The sequence below is a fragment of the Bombina bombina genome, chromosome 7 (genome assembly GCF_027579735.1).
Source record: "Bombina bombina isolate aBomBom1 chromosome 7, aBomBom1.pri, whole genome shotgun sequence".
Taxonomy (NCBI): domain Eukaryota; kingdom Metazoa; phylum Chordata; class Amphibia; order Anura; family Bombinatoridae; genus Bombina; species Bombina bombina.
The window spans coordinates 473,630,669-473,650,526 of record NC_069505.1 but is presented as its reverse complement, the minus strand read 5'-3'; the positions used below and the strand labels follow the sequence as shown (position 1 = coordinate 473,650,526).

Genomic DNA, 19,858 nt, shown 5'->3' with positions numbered 1-19,858 from the left:
CCAGACAAGGTGGTGTACTGGGATGATCTGCAATAGATATAAAAATCTAGGTAGGACATTCATCTTAATAAGCCCTATTCAACCCAGCAACAAAATTGGCTTGTTTCTCCATGTAGAGAGGTCGTTGGCAATCTCTTTATCTAGACAATAATAATTGAAACTAAACAAACCTAAATTTGAGGCAGATATAAAAAATACCCAGATAGTTAATTTTGTCTGTTCTATTGGAAAGATGCATTGCTTTTTCAGATATTGGGATTATCTATCTTTTTAAAAAAATAAAAATTCTGGAGTAGACTGTCCCTTTAAAGGATTACTTTCTGTTATAATTTTTAAGCTAAACAACTAACATATTAAAGTTAATAAACATTAATTAAAACCTACTGACCTATATTTTCTCCAAAATGAAGTTTCATAACGTTCTAAAAGTTATATCTTTTATTCGCCGATGATGTCACGTTATCCTGCCCACTATTTTCAGCACTGCGTGTTCAAAATACTTAAACCAATAACTTTGTGTTTAAAGCGCCATTTTGAAACCTAGGTATTGTAAACGGATTGGTACAGAGCAGAGGATACCCACGGAGTGGGTTTGGAAAACAATTAAATTTGCAGACAAGACTTCTGCTATACGGTAGAGGTATGTTAATGAAATGCTATTGATAAAAAGCGTATTTGGGGTAGTTAGTTAGTAACAGGCATAGAAAATATTTACTTACAGTGGCCCTTTAAGCTCAGGAAAAAATCCAGGCGAATTGTAAATCGGCAAGCCGAGTTCAGAAGCCAAGAAATCACCAACACGACGCAGAACAGAGGCACAAACAAGGGAATGTCACGGCGGGAGTGTTCTGAAAGGTAGGCCTTTATAGTAATGCTGTATAGCTGGCAGGCAGGTGGAGCTAAAGAGCACTGCATGCGAGTTAGGTGAGATTCAGTTACTTTAATAGCTACAAATACAACCCATATTGTAACCAATCAGAATTTTTGCGAGATTACCGAGTTTTGTGACCTTTTCAAACTAAAATTATTTTTTCATTCCTTATTAAAACCTCACTATAGCCCATTTACATTATGGTGTACAAATGTGCTTACATCACAGTAAAAACCCCATACCTGACATGGGGACAATACAGCACTAGTATTCCAACAGCCCCTATAACTTACATGGGGACAATACAACACTAGCATTTCAACATCCTCCTATACCTGACATTAGGACAATACAGCACTAGCATTCCGACAGCCCCTATATCTGACATGGGGACAATACAGCCCTAGTATTCCAACAGCCCCTATACCTGACATGGGAACAATACAGCCCTAGTATTCCAACAGCCCCTATACCTGACATGGGAACAATACCGCACTAATATTTCAACAGCAACTATATCTGAAATGGGGACAATACAGCCCTAGTATTCCAACAGCCCCTATACCTGACATGGGAACAATACCGCACTAATATTTCAACAGCAACTATATCTGACATGGGGACAATACAGCCCTAGTATTCCAACAGCCCCTATACCTGACATGGGAACAATACCGCACTAATATTTCAACAGCAACTATATCTGACATGGGGACAATACAGCCCTAGTATTCCAACAGCCCCTATACCTGACATGGGAACAATACCGCACTAGTATTCCAACAGCTCCTATATCTGAAATGGGGAAAATACAGCCCTAGTATTCAAACAGCCCCTATACCTGACATGGAAACAATACAGCACTAATTTTCCAAGAGCCCCTATACTTGACATGGCGACAATACAGCACTAGTATTCCAACAGCCCCTATACCTGACATGGGGAAAATACAGCACTAATATTCCAAGAGCCCCTCTACCTGACATGGGGACAATACAGCACTAGTATTCCAACAGCCCCTGTACCAGACTAAGAACAAAAACATTATGATGGGTAATCTGACATCTTTATGATTTACCAAAACAGTATGACATGAAATCATGAAGATAAACTTTATATTTAATAGGGCATGGAAGCCAAACTCAGTATTTGTGTATTGAGCTATATTAATCAGTATTTGTAAACTTGTAGATTGTTGAAAACACTGTTGCTATACAGCATTTAAGACGTGCACGCTCCTGATTTTACCTATGTATACTCTTCGAGAAAGTCCTGCTGTTCTTCTATTTATGTACTGGGAAACCAGGAAGCAGCCAATCTCCTTCTCAAATCCACTGCTACACCATCCAGTCCTCACCACACAAGCAAGAAAGGGCACTGAGCTCTCATGATCAAAAAACATTAAAGAGTTCTGGGGATAGAACGGTGCATTGTCAGGAGGGGAAGATCCAGTCTGTACAACATTAGAATCTGCACCATTTACATGTCTATGATGACCATCTGGGAGCATATGAGGCCTCCTATTGGTGCTTATAGACTATGTGCACACTTGTCTGTCAATCAAGCACATGCACAGAGGGTATGTAAAAATCAGATGCTTGAAAATGCCCTGAGACTGGCAGTGTGTGTGTGTGTTCCTATGCTGATCTCTTGGTAATAAAATAAAGCTAAGCCGCTATTTAGCAGCTTCTGCAGTAGGTCCGTTACCTGCAGAGACGTGTGATGGGGTCTCCACTGGCTGAATATTCTGTACAAGTTCTGTATGTGCTGTTGTGTCTAGATGTTCATCAGTGTGACCTGTTAGTTATAATATAGAATAAAATTAGTTTCTTTTGATAATCAAGGAACACATTTTTTAATTTCTTTAAAAAAAATAATCTAAAAATGTATTTGTTTTAATGACCTACCTATATAATTATGTGTTTGCATATCAAAGTTTAATGTATAATTGCTTTAATATGTCTGGCAAATTTTTTCCTCTCTCATCCAGTAAAAAATTTCATTATGCTGGGTATAATAATAGTTTATAATTAGACAGTTCATTTTTGCATGCTGGATTCACGGTCACATCAGTAGTGTTTGTGCATTTCCTAAGTGAGAAATGTATTACTACAAATTTTTACCTGGGCTCTCATTTCCTGGGATCTCCATAGTCCTTAGTGCTTGGCGAGTCTCCATTATGACGTCCTTGTAAAGCTCCTTGTGTCCCTCTATATAATCCCACTCCTCCATAGAGAAATACACGGCAACATCATCATACTTTATAGGCACCTGAAATACACAAAAGTCATTCAGCGCTGACACAGGGACTGGTTCTGTCAGACATTTTATAGGCACCTGAAACACACACAACTCATTCAGTGCAGACACAGGGACTGGTTCTGTCACACACTTTATAGGCACCTGAAATACACACAAGTCATTCAGCGCTGACACAGGGACGGGTTCTGTCACACACTTTATAGGCACCTGAAACACACACAACTCATTCAGCACTGATACAGGGACGGGTTCTGTCACACACTTTATAGGCACCTGAAACACAAACAACTCATTAAGCGCAGACACAGGGACTGATTCTGTCACACACTTTATAGGCACCTGAAACACACACAACTCATTCAGCGCTGACACAGGGACTGGTTCTGTCACACACTTTATAGGCACCTGAAACACACACACACACACAACTCATTCAGCGCTGACACAGAGACTAGTTCTGTCACACACTTTATATGCACCTGAAACACACACACAACTGATTCAGCGCTGACACAGGTACTGGTTCTGTCACACACTTTATAGGCACCTGAAACACACACAACTCATTCAGCGCTGACACAGGGACTGGTTCTGTCACACACTTTATAGGCACCTGAAATACACACAAGTCATTCAGCGCTGACACAGGGACTGGTTCTGTCACACACTTTATAGGCACCTGAAACACACACACAACTCATTCAGCGCAGACACAGGGACTGGTTCTGTCACACACACAACTCATTCAGCGCAGACGCAAGGACTGGTTCTGTCACACACTTTATAGGCACCTGAAACACACACACAAATCATTCAGCGCAGACACAGGGACTGGTTCTGTCACACACTTTATAGGCACCTGAAACACACACACACACAACTCATTCAGCGCAGACACAAGGACTGGTTCTGTCACACACTTTATAGGCACCTGAAACACACACACAACTCATTCAGCGCAGACACAGGGACTGGTTCTGTCACACACTTTATAGGCACCTGAAACACACACAGATCATTCAGCGCTGACACAGGGACTGGTTCAGTCACACACTTCATTCAGCACTGACACAGGGACTGGTTCAGTCACACACTTCATTCAGCGCTGACACAGGGACTGGTTCAGTCACACACTTCATTCAGCGCTGACACAGGGACTGGTTCAGTCACACACTTCATTCAGCGCTGACACAGGGACTGGTTCAGTCACACACTTTATAAGCACTTGAAACACACACACACACAACTCATTCAGTGCTGACACAGGGACTGGTTCTGTCACACACTTTATAGACACCTGAAACACACACAACTCATTCAGCACTGACACAGGGACTGGTTTTGTCACACACTTTATAGGCACCTGAAACACACACAGCACATTCAGCGCCGACACAGGGACTGGTTCTGTCACACACTTTATAGGCACCTGAAACACACACAGATCATTCAGCGCTGACACAGGGACTGGTTCAGTCACACACTTCATTCAGCGCTGACACAGGGACTGGTTCTGTCACACACTTTATAAGCACTTGAAACACACACACACAACTCATTCAGTGCTGACACAGGGACTGGTTCTGTCACACACTTTATAGACACCTGAAACACACACACAACTCATTCAGCGCTGACACAGGGACTGGTTCTGTCACACACTTTATAGGCACCTGAAACACACACAGCACATTCAGCGCCGACACAGGGACTGGTTCTGTCACACACTTTATATGCACCTGAAACACACACACAACTGATTCAGCGCTGACACAGGTACTGGTTCTTTCACACACTTTATAGGCACCTGAAACACACACACACAACTCATTCAGCGCTGACACAGGGACTGGTTCTGTCACACACATTATAGACACCTGAAACACACACACACACACACACAACTCATTCAGCGCTGACAGAGGGACTGGTTCTGTCACACACTTTATAGGCACCTGAAACACACACACACAACTCATTCAGCGCTGACACAGGGACTAGTTCTGTCACACACTTTATAGGCACCTGAAACACACACAGCTCATTCAGCGCCGACACAGGTACTGGTTCTGTCACACACTTTATAGGCACCTGAAACACACACAACTGATTCAGCGCTGACACAGGTACTGGTTCTGTCACACACTTTATAGGCACCTGAAACACACACAACTCATTCAGCGCTGACACAGGGACTGGTTCTGTCACACACTTTATAGGCACCTGAAATACACACACAACTCATTCAGCGCTGACACAGGGACTGGTTCTGTCACACACTTTATAGGCACCTGAAACACACACACAACTCATTCAGCACTGACACAGGAACTGGTTCTGTCACACACTTTATAGGCATCTGAAACACACACAACTCATTCAGCGGTGACACAGGGACTGGTTCTGTCAACCACTTTATAGGCACCTGAAACACACACACACAACTCATTCAGCGCTGACATAGGGACTGGTTCTGTCACACACTTTATAGGCACCTGAAACACACACACAACTGATTCAGCGCTGACAACAGGGACTGGTTCTGTCACACACTTTATAGGCACCTGAAACACACACACAACTCATTCAGCGCAGACACAGGGACTGGTTCTGTCACACACTTTATAGGCACCTGAAACACACACAGATCATTCAGCGCTGACACAGGGACTGGTTCAGTCACACACTTCATTCAGCGCTGACACAGGGACTGGTTCAGTCACACACTTCATTCAGCGCTGACACAGGGACTGGTTCTGTCACACACTTTATAGGCACCTGAAATACACACAACTCATTCAGCACTGACACAGGGACTGGTTCTGTCACACACTTTATAGGCACCTGAAATACACACAACTCATTCAGCGCTGACACAGAGACTGGTTCTGTCACACACACTTTATAGGCACCTGAAACACACACAACTCATTCAGTGCTGACACAGGGACTGGTTCTGTCACACACTTTATAGGCACCTGATGCACACACAACTGATTCAGCGCTGACACAGGGACTGGTTCTGTCACACACTTTATAGGCACCTGAAACACACACAACTCATTCAGCGCTGACACAGGGACTAGTTCTGTCACACACTTTATAGGCACCTGAAACACACACAGCTCATTCAGCGCCGACACAGGTACTGGTTCTGTCACACACTTTATAGGCACCTGAAACACACACAACTGATTCAGCGCTGACACAGGTACTGGTTCTGTCACACACTTTATAGGCACCTGAAACACACACAACTCATTCAGCGCTGACACAGGGACTGGTTCTGTCACACACTTTATAGGCACCTGAAATACACACACAACTCATTCAGCGCTGACACAGGAACTGGTTCTGTCACACACTTTATAGGCACCTGAAATACACACACAACTCATTCAGCGCTGACACAGGGACTGGTTCTGTCACACACTTTATAGGCACCTGAAACACACACACAACTCATTCAGCGCTGACACAGGGACTGGTTCTGTCACACACTTTATAGGCACCTGAAACACACACACAACTCATTCAGCACTGACACAGGGACTGGTTCTGTCACACACTTTATAGGCACCTGAAACACACACACACAACTCATTCAGCGCTGACACAGGGACTGGTTCTGTCACACACTTTATAGGCACCTGAAATACACACACAACTCATTCAGCGCTGACACAGGGACTGGTTCTGTCACACACTTTATAGGCACCTGAAATACACACACAACTCATTCAGCGCTGACACAGGGACTGGTTCTGTCACACACTTTATAGGCACCTGAAACACACACACAACTCATTCAGCGCTGACACAGGGACTGGTTCTGTCACACACTTTATAGGCACCTGAAACACACACACAACTCATTCAGCACTGACACAGGAACTGGTTCTGTCACACACTTTATAGGCATCTGAAACACACACAACTCATTCAGCGCTGACACAGGGACTGGTTCTGTCACACACTTTATAGGCACCTGAAACACACACACAACTGATTCAGCGCTGACAACAGGGACTGGTTCTGTCACACACTTTATAGGCACCTGAAACACACACACAACTCATTCAGCGCTGACATAGGGACTGGTTCTGTCACACACTTTATAGGCACCTGAAACACACACACAACTGATTCAGCGCTGACAACAGGGACTGGTTCTGTCACACACTTTATAGGCACCTGAAATACACACAACTCATTCAGCACTGACACAGGGACTGGTTCTGTCACACACTTTATAGGCACCTGAAATACACACAACTCATTCAGCGCTGACACAGAGACTGGTTCTGTCACACACACTTTATAGGCACCTGAAACACACACAACTCATTCAGTGCTGACACAGGGACTGGTTCTGTCACACACTTTATAGGCACCTGATGCACACACAACTGATTCAGCGCTGACACAGGGACTGGTTCTGTCACACACTTTATAGGCACCTGAAACACACACAACTCATTCAGCGCTGACACAGGAACTGGTTCTGTCACACACTTTATAGGCACCTGAAATACACACACAACTCATTCAGCGCTGACACAGGGACTGGTTCTGTCACACACTTTATAGGCACCTGAAACACACACAACTCATTCAGCGCTGACACAGGGACTGGTTCTGTCACACACTTTATAGGCACCTGAAACACACACAACTCATTCAGCGCTGACACAGGGACTGGTTCTGTCACACACTTTATAGGCACCTGAAATACACACACAACTCATTCAGCGCTGACACAGGGACTGGTTCTGTCACACACTTTATAGGCACCTGAAACACACACACAACTCATTCAGCGCTGACACAGGGACTGGTTCTGTCACACACTTTATAGGCACCTGAAACACACACACACAACTCATTCAGCACTGACACAGGGACTGGTTCTGTCACACACTTTATAGGCACCTGAAACACACACACACAACTCATTCAGCGCTGACACAGGGACTGGTTCTGTCACACACTTTATAGGCACCTGAAACACACACAAATCACCATCTAGCTGGTAGTAGTGCATTGTTGTTCCTGAGTCTAACTAGGGGTGCTTTTAAACAAAGGACACCAAGAGAATTAAGTATATATATATATATACACACACTGTATAAAAAATATATAAAAGAGATATCGAATCATTGTATAGAAAATGAGCAAATCTAGGTTAAGTAATCTGTATACACTGTTACCAATGCACCAGGCATCACTGGGTAAGATGTGCAAACTCTCACGGTTTTTGCTTCCAAGTACTGTTTCACACACAGCGACCCCCTGTATGGTGTAGGATGAAGAGGAACCACTTCTGAACAGCTGTTTTGAGTTATCCACCATAACTAAAATGAGTATTGCTTTTTCTCTGTTTAGAAGCTTCACCAAACAGCAAGTTAAAGCCAATTTCTGCTGATGAGAGTCAAAAAACTTGAAACAGTTGTGCAGAGGTGGTTTCTCTTGCTGGACCCTACCCCATAAAGGGGAATTGCTGTGTTAAAAACTGAACATGGAAGCAAATACTGTGAGATATTGTATATCTAATTTGCATATCTCACCTAGAGTTCCCTGGTGCATTGGTAACAATGTATACAGAGTACTTCTGGGGAAAAGCAACCAGGAATACTTGCTTAGATTTGCTAATTTCCTATGCAATTATTCTATATTTCTTATGTTTATTTAATGGAGGATTTTAATCTCATGGTTTTATCTCCACCATAACTCAAATGTGTATATATATATATATACATATACATATATATATATATATACATATACATATATACACACACACAGAGTTGTATGCAAAAGTTTAGGCACCCTTGACAATTTCCATGATTTTCATTTATAAATAATTGGGTGTTTGGATCAGCAATTTCATTTTGATCTATCAAATAACTGAAGGACACAGTAATATTTCAGTAGTGAAATGAGGTTTATTGGATTAACAGAAAATGTGCAATATGCATCAAAACAAAATTAGACAGGTGCATAAATTTGGGCACCCGAAAAGAAATATTGCATCAATATTTAGTAGAGCCTCCTTTAGCAGAAATAACAGCCTCTGCCTCCTCTATAGCCTGTAATGAGTGTCTGGATTCTGAATGAAGGTATTTTAGACCATTCCTCCTTGCAAAACATCTCCAGTTCAGTAAGGTTTGATGGTTGCCGAGCATGGACAGCCCGCTTCAAATCACCCTACAGATTTTCAATGATATTCAGGTCTGGGATGGCCATTTAAGAACATTGTACTTGTTCCTCTGCATAAATGCCTAGAGAGTAGATTTTAAGCAGTGTTTTGGGTCATGGTCTTGTTGAAATATCCAGCCCCGGCATAACTTCAACTTTGTGACGGATTCCTCAACATTATTCTCAAGTATCTGCTGATATTGAGTGGAATCCATGCGACCCTCAACTTTAACAAGATTCCCAATACCGACACTGGCCACAAAGTCCCACAGCATGATGGAAAATCCACCAAATTTTACTGTGGCTAGCAAGTGTTTGTCTTGGAACGCTGTGTTCTTTTGCCGCCATGCATAACGCCCCTTGTTATGACCAAATAACTCCATCTTTGTTTCATCAGTCCACAGCACCTTCTTCCTAAATGAAGCTGGCTTGTCCAAATGTGTGCTTGTGGCGTGTGCAGAAAAGACTTCTTCCGCATCACTCTCCCATACAGCTTCTCCTTGTGCAAAGTGCGCTGAATTGTTGAACGATGCACAGTGACACCATCTACAGCAAGATGATGTTGTAGGTCTTTGGAGGTGGTCTGTGGGCTGTTTTTGACCGTTCTCACCATCCTTTGCCTCTCCGATATTTTACTTGGCCTGCCACTTCTGACCTTAACAAGAACTGTGCCTGTGGTCTTCCATTTCCTCACTATTTTCCTCACAGTGGACACTGATAGCTTAAATCTCTGCAATAGCTTTTTGTAGCCTTCCCCTAAACCATAATGTTGAACAATCTTTATTTTCAGGTCATTTGAGAGTTGTTTTGAGGCCCCCATGTTGCCACTCTTCAGAGGAGAGTCAAAGAGAACAACAACTTGCAATTGGCCACCTTAAATACCTTTTCTCATGATTGGATGCACCTGTCTATGAAGGTCAAGGCTTAATGGTCTCACCAAACCAATTGTGTGTTCCAATTAATCAGTGCTAGATAGTTACAGGTATTTAAATCAACAAAATGATAAGGGTGCCCAAATTTATGCACCTGTTTAATTTCGTTTGTATGCATATTGCACATTTTCTGTTAATCCAATAAACCTCATTTCACTACTGAAATATTACTGTGTTTATATATATATATATATATATATATATATATATATATATATATATATATATATATATATATATATATATATATATATATATATATATATATATATATATATATATTTTTTTTTTTTTTTTTTTTTTTTTTTTAAGCTCTCCAATAATTTTTTTTTTTTAAATACAGCCGGTCCCAGGGACAGGCTGCTCTGACTATAACATACACCATCAGCTCTCACCTCCCCGGTCAGCAGGTACATGATCTGCAGGGTGTGCGTCAGTATTCTCTCTGTCGTCACCTTGTCCCCGGTCATGTGACTCGCTGTCAGTGAGTTAGTCACGCGCTGCAGAGATGAAACGTAGCATGACAAAAGGCTACAAAATGTGACTGCTAAACACCATCCTAGTTAAAGGAACAGTAAACATGTATGGTTCAGATATGGAATGCAATTGTAAACAACTTTCTAATTTATTTCTGTTCTCTCATTTGTTTCATTCTCTTGGTATCCTTTGTTAAAAAGCATAACGAGACTCATAAGCAGCAATACACTAATGCTAGCTGTCGATTAGTTGCTGCATATATGCCTCTAGTCATTGGCTCACCAGATGGGCTCAGCTAGTTCCCAGTACTGCATTGCTGCTCTTTCAACAAAGGGTATAAAAAAATTAAAGCAAATTTGATAATAGAAGTAAATGTGAAAATTGTTTAAAAACATAATTTATGGAAGAACTTACCTGATAAATTCATTTATTTTGTGGTGGTGAGAGTCCATGAGCTATTGTGAATGGGATATACATTCCTAACGTATAGCCAAGTTGGTGAGGTGTTTAAGAAGTAAAAGCATAAAAAAAGAGAAGGAAAAATAGACGTGCGTTAAACAAAAAAATCATAACCCAAAAATGGATGGGCCTCGTGGACTCTCGCCATCATTAAAAAAATTAATTTATCAGGTAAGTTCTTACAAAAAATATGTTTTCTTTCATATAGGTGGCGAGAGTCCACAAGCTGTTACGCATGGGATATAATACCCAAGATGTAGAAGTCCACAAGTAACAAGAAAGAGGGATAAAATAAAAACAGCTTTTTTCACTGAAGATTAAATCCAAAACCAAATATAATGTTTTTTTATGACCAACAAAAAAAATTTAAAAATATAGGCACAGTTATCAAACTGAGACAACTGTCTGAAGCACCTTTCTACCAAAAAGCTGCTTCTGATGAGGCAAAAAAACATAATTTATGCTTACCTGATAAATTTATTTATCTTGTAGTGTATCCAGTCCACGGATCATCCATTACGTGCGGGATATTCTCCTTCCCAACAGGAAGTTGCAAGAGGATCACCCACAGCAGAGCTGCTATATAGCTCCTCCCCTCACTGCCATATCCAGTCATTCAACCGAAACAAGCCGAGAAAGGAGAAACCATAGGCCTAGATTTGGAGTTTGGCGGTAGCCGTGAAAACCAGCGTTAGAGGCTCCTAACGCTGGTTTTAGGCTACCTCCGGTATTTGGAGTCACTCAAAATAGGGTCTAACGCTCACTTTTCAGCCGCGACTTTTCCATACCGCAGATCCCCTTACGTAAATTGCGTATCCTATCTTTTCAATGGGATCTTCCTAACTCCGGTATTTAGAGTCGTGTCTGAAGTGAGCGTTAGACATCTAACGACAAAATTCTAGCCGCAGGAAAAAAAGTCAGTAGTTAAGAGCTTTCTGGGCTAACGCCGGTTCATAAAGCTCTTAACTACTGTACTCTAAAGTACACTAACACCCATAAACTACCTATGTACCCCTAAACCGAGGTCCCCCCACATCGCCGCAACTCGATTAATTTTTTTTAACCCCCTAATCTGCCGACCGCCAACTACGTTATCCTTATGTACCCCTAATCTGCTGCCCCTAACACCGCCGCCCCCTATATTATATTTATTAACCCCTAATCTGCCCCCCTCAACGTCGCCTCCACCTGCCTACACTTATTAACCCCTAATCTGCCGAGCGGACCGCACCGCTACTATAATAAAGTTATTAACCCCTAATCCGCCTCACTCCCGCCTCAATAACCCTATAATAAATAGTATTAACCCCTAATCTGCCCTTCCTAACATCGCCGACACCTAACTTCAATTATTAACCCCTAATCTGCCGACCGGAGCTCACCGCTATTCTAATAAATGTATTAACCCCTAAGTCTAACCCTAACACTAACACCCCCCTAAATTATATATAATTTTAATCTAACGAAATTAATTAACTCTTATTAAATAAAGTATTCCTATTTAAAGCTAAATACTTACCTGTAAAATAAACCCTAATATAGCTACAATATAAATTATAATTACATTGTAGCTATTTTAGGATTAATATTTATTTTACAGGCAACTTTGTAATTATTTTAACCAGGTACAATAGCTATTAAATAGTTAAGAACTATTTAATAGTTACCTAGTTAAAATAATTACAAAATTACCTGTAAAATAAATCCTAACCTAAGTTACAATTAAACCTAACACTATACTATCATTAAATTAATTAAATAAAATACCTACAATTACCTACAATTAAACCTAACACTACACTATCAATAAATAAATTAAATACAATTCCTACAAATAACTACAATGAAATAAACTAACTAAAGTACAAAAAATAAAAAAGAACTAAGTTACAAAAAATAAAAAAATATTTACAAACATAAGAAAAATATTACAACAATTTTAAACTAATTACACCTACTCTAAGCCCCCTAATAAAATAACAAAGACCCCCAAAATAACAAAATGCCCTACCCTATTCTAAATTACTACATTTCAAAGCTCTTTTACCTTACCAGCCCTGAACAGGGCCCTTTGCGGGGCATGCCCCAAGAAATTCAGCTCTTTTGCCTGTAAAAAAAAACCATACAATACCCCCCCCCCCAACATTACAACCCACCACCCACATACCCCTAATCTAACCCAAACCCCCCTTAAATAAACCTAACACTAAGCCCCTGAAGATCTTCCTACCTTGTCTTCACCCTACCAGGTTCACCGATCCATCCTGAAGAGCTCCTCCGATGTCCTGATCCAAGCCCAAGCGGGGGGCTGAAGAGGTCCATGATCCGGCTGAAGTCTTCATCCAAGCGGGAGCTGAAGAGGTCCATGATCCGGCTGAAGTCTTCATCCAAGCGGGAGCTGAAGAGGTCCATGATCCGGATGAAGTCTTCTATCAACGGCATCTTCAATCTTCTTTCTTCCGGATCCAATCAGCCAATCAGATTGAGCTTGCATTCTATTGGCTGTTCCGATCAGCCAATAGAATGCGAGCTCAATCTGATTGGCTGATTGGATCAGCCAATCGGATTGATCTTGATTCTGATTGGCTGATTCCATCAGCCAATCAGAATATTCCTACCTTAATTCCGATTGGCTGATAGAATCCTATCAGCCAATCGGAATTCAAGGGACGCCATCTTGGATGACGTCCCTTAAAGGAACCGTCATTCGGCTAGTAGGCGTCGGGAGAAGAGGATGTTCCGCGTCGGAGGTCTGCAAGATGGATCCGGAAGAAAGAAGATTGAAGATGCCGTTGATAGAAGACTTCATCCGGATCATGGACCTCTTCAGCTCCCGCTTGGATGAAGACTTCAGCCGGATCATGGACCTCTTCAGCTCCCGCTTGGATGAAGACTTCAGCCGGATCATGGACCTCTTCAGCCCCCCGCTTGGGCTTGGATCAGGACATCGGAGGAGCTCTTCAGGACGGATCGGTGAACCTGGTAGGGTGAAGACAAGGTAGGAAGATCTTCAGGGGCTTAGTGTTAGGTTTATTTAAGGGGGGTTTGGGTTAGATTAGTGGTATGTGGGTGGTGGGTTGTAATGTTGGGGGGGGGGTATTGTATGGGTTTTTTTTACAGGCAAAAGAGCTGAATTTCTTGGGGCATGCCCCGCAAAGGGCCCTGTTCAGGGCTGGTAAGGTAAAAGATCTTTGAAATGTAGTAATTTAGAATAGGGTAGGGCATTTTGTTATTTTGGGGGTCTTTGTTATTTTATTAGGGGGCTTAGAGTAGGTGTAATTAGTTTAAAATTGTTGTAATATTTTTCTTTTGTTTGTAAATATTTTTTTATTTTTTGTAACTTAGTTCTTTTTTATTTTTTGTACTTTAGTTAGTTTATTTCATTGTAGTTATTTGTAGGAATTGTATTTAATTTATTTATTGATAGTGTAGTGTTAGGTTTAATTGTAGGTAATTGTAGGTATTTTATTTAATTAATTTAATGATAGTATAGTGTTAGGTTTAATTGTAACTTAGGTTAGGATTTATTTTACAGGTAATTTTGTAATTATTTTAACTAGGTAACTATTAAATAGTTCTTAACTATTTAATAGCTATTGTACCTGGTTAAAATAATTACAAAGTTGCCTGTAAAATAAATATTAATCCTAAAATAGCTACAATGTAATTATAATTTATATTGTAGCTATATTAGGGTTTATTTTACAGGTAAGTATTTAGCTTTAAATAGGAATACTTTATTTAATAAGAGTTAATTAATTTTGATAGATTAAAATTATATTTAACTTAGGGGGGTGTTAGTGTTAGGGTTAGACTTAGCTTTAGGGGTTAATACATTTATTAGAATAGCGGTGAGCTCCGGTCGGCAGATTAGGGGTTAATAATTGAAGTTAGGTGTCGGCGATGTTAGGAAGGGCAGATTAGGGGTTAATACTATTTATTATAGGGTTATTGAGGCGGGAGTGAGGCGGATTAGGGGTTAATAACTTTATTATAGTAGCGCTCAGGTCCGCTCGGCAGATTAGGGGTTAATAAGTGTAGGCAGGTGGAGGCAACGTTGTGGGGGTCAGATTAGGGGTTAATAAATATAATATAGGGGTCAGCGGTGTTAGGGGCAGCAGATTAGGGGTACATAGGGATAATGTAAGTAGCGTCGGTTTACGGAGCGGCAGATTAGGGGTTAAAAATAATATGCAGGGGTCAGCGATAGCGGGGCGGCAGATTAGGGGTTAATAAGTGTAAGGTTAGGGGTGTTTAGACTCGGGGTACATGTTAGAGTGTTAGGTGCAGACGTAGGAAGTGTTCCCCCATAGCAAACAATGGGGCTGCGTTAGGAGCTGAACGCGGCTTTTTTGAAGGTGTTAGGTTTTTTTTCAGCTCAAACAGCCCCATTGTTTCCTATGGGGGAATCGTGCACGAGCACGTTTTTGAGGCTGGCCGCGTCCGTAAGCAACTCTGGTATCGAGAGTTGAAGCTGCGTTAAAAATGCTCTACGCTCCTTTTTTGGAGCCTAACGCCATTCTGTGAACTCTCAATACCTGAGTTATTTTTATGGTGCGGCCAGAAAAAAGCCCGCGTAGCTAACGCACCCCCTTGGCCGCAAAACTCCAAATATAGGCCATAGGGTGCAGTGGTGACTGTAGATTAATTAAAATTTAGACCTGCCTTAAAAGGACAGGGCGGGCCGTGGACTGAATACACTACAAGAGAAATAAATTTATCAGGTAAGCATAAATTATGTTTTCTCTTGTTAAGTGTATCCAGTCCACGGATCATCCATTACTTGTGGGATACCAATACCAAAGCTAAAGTACACGGATGATGGGAGGGACAAGGCAGGAACCACTGCCTGTAGAACCTTTCTCCCAAAAACAGCCTCCGAAGAAGCAAAAGTATCAAATTTGTAAAATTTTGAAAAGGTATGAAGCGAGGACCAAGTCGCAGCCTTGCAAATCTGTTCAACAGAGGCCTCATTTTTAAAGGCCCAGGTGGAAGCCACAGCTCTAGTAGAATGAGCTGTAATTCTTTCAGGGGGCTGCTGTCCAGCAGTCTCATAGGCTAAACGGATTATACTCCGAAGCCAAAAAGAAAGAGAGGTTGCTGAGGCCTTTTGACCGCTCCTCTGTCCAGAGTAAACAACAAACAGGTTAGATGTTTGACGAAAATCTTTAGTAGCCTGCAAGTAAAACTTCAAGGCACGGACTACGTCTAGATTATGCAAAAGACGTTCCTTCTTTGAAGAAGGATTAGGACATAACAATGGAACAACGATCTCTTGATTGATATTCTTGTTAGAAACCACCTTAGGTAAAAACCCAGGTTTTGTATGCAGAACTACTTTATCTGAATGAAAGATCAGATAAGGAGAATCACAATGTAAGGCAGATAACTCCGAGACTCTTTGAGCCGAGGAAATAGCCATCAGAAAAAGAACTTTCCATGATAGAAGTTTGATATCAATGGAATGAAGGGGTTCAAACGGAACCCCTTGAAGAACTTTAAGAACCAAGTTTAAGCTCCATTGGGGAGCAACAGGTTTAAACACAGGCTTAATTCTAACTAAAGCCTGACAAAATGCCTGAACGTCTGAAACTTCTGCCAGAGGCTTGTGTAAAAGAATAGACAGAGCAGAAATCTGTCCCTTTAAAGAACCAGCTGATAATCCTTTGTCCAAACCCTCTTGGAGGAAGGACAATATTCTAGGAATCCTAACCCTACTCCATGAGTAATTCTTGGATTCACACCAATGAAGATATTTACGCCATATCTTGTGGTACATTTTCCTGGTGACAGGCTTTCGTGCCTGTATTAAGGTATCAATTACTGACTCGGAGAAGCCACGCTTTGATAGGATCAAGCGTTCAATCTCCATGCAGTCAGTCTCAGAGAAAGTAGATTCGGATGATTGAAAGGACCTTATATTAGAAGGTCTTGTCTCAGAGGCAGAGTCCATGGTGGAAAGGATGACATTTCCACTAGGTCAGCATACCAGGTCCTGCGTGGCCACGCAGGCGCTATCAATATCACTGATGCTCTCTCCTGTTTGATTTTGGCAATCAGACGAGGGAGCAGAGGAAACGGTGGAAACACATAAGCTAGGTTGAAGAACCAAGGTGCTGCTAGAGCATCTATCAGTGCCGCTTCTGGGTCCCTGGACCTGAATCCGTAACAAGGAAGCTTGGCCTTCTGGCGAGACGCCATGAGATCCAGTTCTGGTTTGCCCCAACGGAGAACCAATTGAGCAAAGTCTGACGACTTAGAAAATCCGCCTCCCAGTTCTCTACCCCTGGGATATGGATCGCTGACAGGTGGCAAGAGTGAGTCTCTGCCCAGCGAATTATCTTGGAGACTTCTGACATCGCTAGGGAACTCCTGGTTCCCCCTTGATGGTTGATGTAACCCACAGTCGTGATGTTGTCCGACTGAAATCTGATGAACCTCAGTGTTGCTAACTGAGGCCAAGCTAGAAGAGCATTGAATATTGCTCTCAACTCCAGAATATTTATTGGGAGGAGTTTCTCCTCCTGAGTCCATGAACCCTGAGCCTTCAGGGAGTTCCAGACTGCACCCCAACCTAGAAAACTGGCATCTGTTACAATGGTCCAATCTGGCCTGCGAAAGGTCATACCTTTGGACAGATGGACCCGAGATAACCACCAGAGAAGATAATCTCTGGTTTCCTGATCCAGATTTAGTAGAGGGGACAAATCTGTGTAATCCCCATTCCACTGACTGAGCATGCATAATTGCAGCGGTCTGAGATGCAAGCGCGCAAATGGCACTATGTCCATCGCCGCTACCATTAAGAAGATCACTTCCATGCACTGAGCCACCGTGGGGCGCGAAATGGAGTGAAGAACACGGCAAGCATTTAGAAGTTTTGATAACCTGGACTCCGTCAGGTAAATTTTCATTTCTATAGAATCTATCAGAGTCCCTAGGAAGGAAACCCTTGTGAGAGGAGATAGAGAACTCTTTTCTTCGTTCACTTTCCACCCATGCGACCTCAGAAATGCCAGAACTATCTCTGTATGAGACTTGGCAATTTGAAAGCTTGACGCCTGTATCAGGATGTCGTCTAGGTAAGGAGCCACCGCTATGCCTCGCGGTCTTAGAACCGCCAGAAGTGAGCCCAGAACCTTTGTAAAAATTCTTGGGGCTGTAGCCAACCCGAATGGAAGAGCTACAAACTGGTAATGCCTGTCTAGAAAGGCAAACATCAGGAACCGATAATGATTCTTGTGAATCGGAACGTGAAGGTAGGCATCCTTTAAGTCCACTGTGGTCATGTACTGACCCTCTTGGATCATGGGTAAAATGGTTCGAATAGTTTCCATCTTGAATGATGGAACTCTGAGGAATTTGTTTAGGATCTTTAGATCCAAAATTGGTCTGAAGGTTCCCTCTTTTTTGGGAACTACAAACAGATTTCAATAAAACCCCTGTCCTTGTTCCGTCCACGGAACTGGATGGATCACTCCCATTACAAGGAGGTCTTGCAAGCAGCTTAGGAATGCCTCTTTCTTTATCTGGTTTGCAGATAATCTTGAAAGGTGAAATCTCCCTTGTGGAGGAGAAGTTTTAAAGTCCAGAAGATATCCCTGAGATATGATCTCCAACGCCCAGGGATCCTGAACATCTCTTGCCCACGCCTGGGCGAAGAGAGACTGCCCCCTACTAGATCCGTTGTCGGATAGGGGGCCACTCCTTCATGCTGTCTTGGAGGCAGCAGCAGGCTTTCTGGCCTGCTTGTCCTTGTTCCAGGACTGGTTAGGTTTCCAGGCCTGCTTGGATTGAGCAAAAGTTCCCTCTTGTTTTGAAGCAGAGGGAGTTGATCCTGCACCTGCCTTGAAATTTCGAAAGGCACGAAAATTAGACTGTTTGGCCCTTGATTTGGCCCTGTCCTGAGGAAGGGTATGACCCTTACGTTGAGTAATTTAGACTTTGAAGTCACATCAGCTGACCAGGATTTAAGCCATAGCGCTCTACGCGCCTGGATGGCGAATCCGGAATTCTTAGCCGTAAGTTTAGTCAAATGAACAATGGCATCAGAAACAAATGAGTTAGCTAGCTTAAGTGTTCTAAGCTTGTCAACAATTTCAGTCAATGAAGCTATATGGATGGCCTCTTCCAGGGCCTCAAACCAGAACGCCGCCGCAGCAGTGACAGGCGCAATGCATGCAAGGGGCTGTAAAATAAAACCTTGTTGAATAAACATTTTCTTAAGGTAACCCTCTAATTTTTTATCCATTGGATCTGAAAAAGCACAACTGTCCTCGACAGGGATAGTGGTACGCTTTGCTAAAGTAGAAACTGCTCCCTCCACCTTAGGGACTGTCTGCCATAAGTCCCGTGTAGTGGCATCTATTGGAAACATTTTTCTAAATATAGGAGGTGGGGAAAAGGGCACACCGGGTCTATCCCACTCCTTACTAATAATTTCTGTAAGTCTTTTAGGTATTGGAAAAACATCAGTACTCACCGGCACTGCATATTATTTATCCAGTCTACACAATTTCTCTGGCACTGCAATTGTGTCACAGTCATTCAGAGCAGCTAATACCTCCCCAAGCAATACACAGAGGTTCTCAAGCTTAAATTTAAAATTAGAAATCTCTGAATCAGGTCTCCCCGATTCAGAGACGTCACCCACAGACTG

General features: G+C 42.2%; 1 protein-coding gene across 4 annotated transcripts in view; it reads right to left on the bottom strand.

Annotated features, from left to right (window-relative positions):
* The window catches only part of LOC128666765 (gastrula zinc finger protein XlCGF26.1-like), a 49,812-nt gene that overhangs the window by 20,456 nt on the left and 9,498 nt on the right, over positions 1–19,858 (bottom strand). Inside the window, exons 2-5 of one of the 4 annotated variants that reach the window (XM_053721549.1) lie at positions 11,155–11,219; positions 10,659–10,763; positions 2,995–3,142; positions 2,579–2,668 (exon numbers count right to left, since the gene is read on the bottom strand). In XM_053721549.1, the coding sequence (XP_053577524.1) occupies positions 2,579–2,668; positions 2,995–3,142; positions 10,659–10,733 (313 nt within the window). In that variant the 5' untranslated portion in view covers positions 10,734–10,763; positions 11,155–11,219. The remainder of the gene's footprint in view (positions 1–2,578; positions 2,669–2,994; positions 3,143–10,658; positions 10,764–11,154; positions 11,220–19,858) is intronic. The other 3 variants (XM_053721546.1, XM_053721547.1, XM_053721548.1) reach the window with 3 other exon arrangements.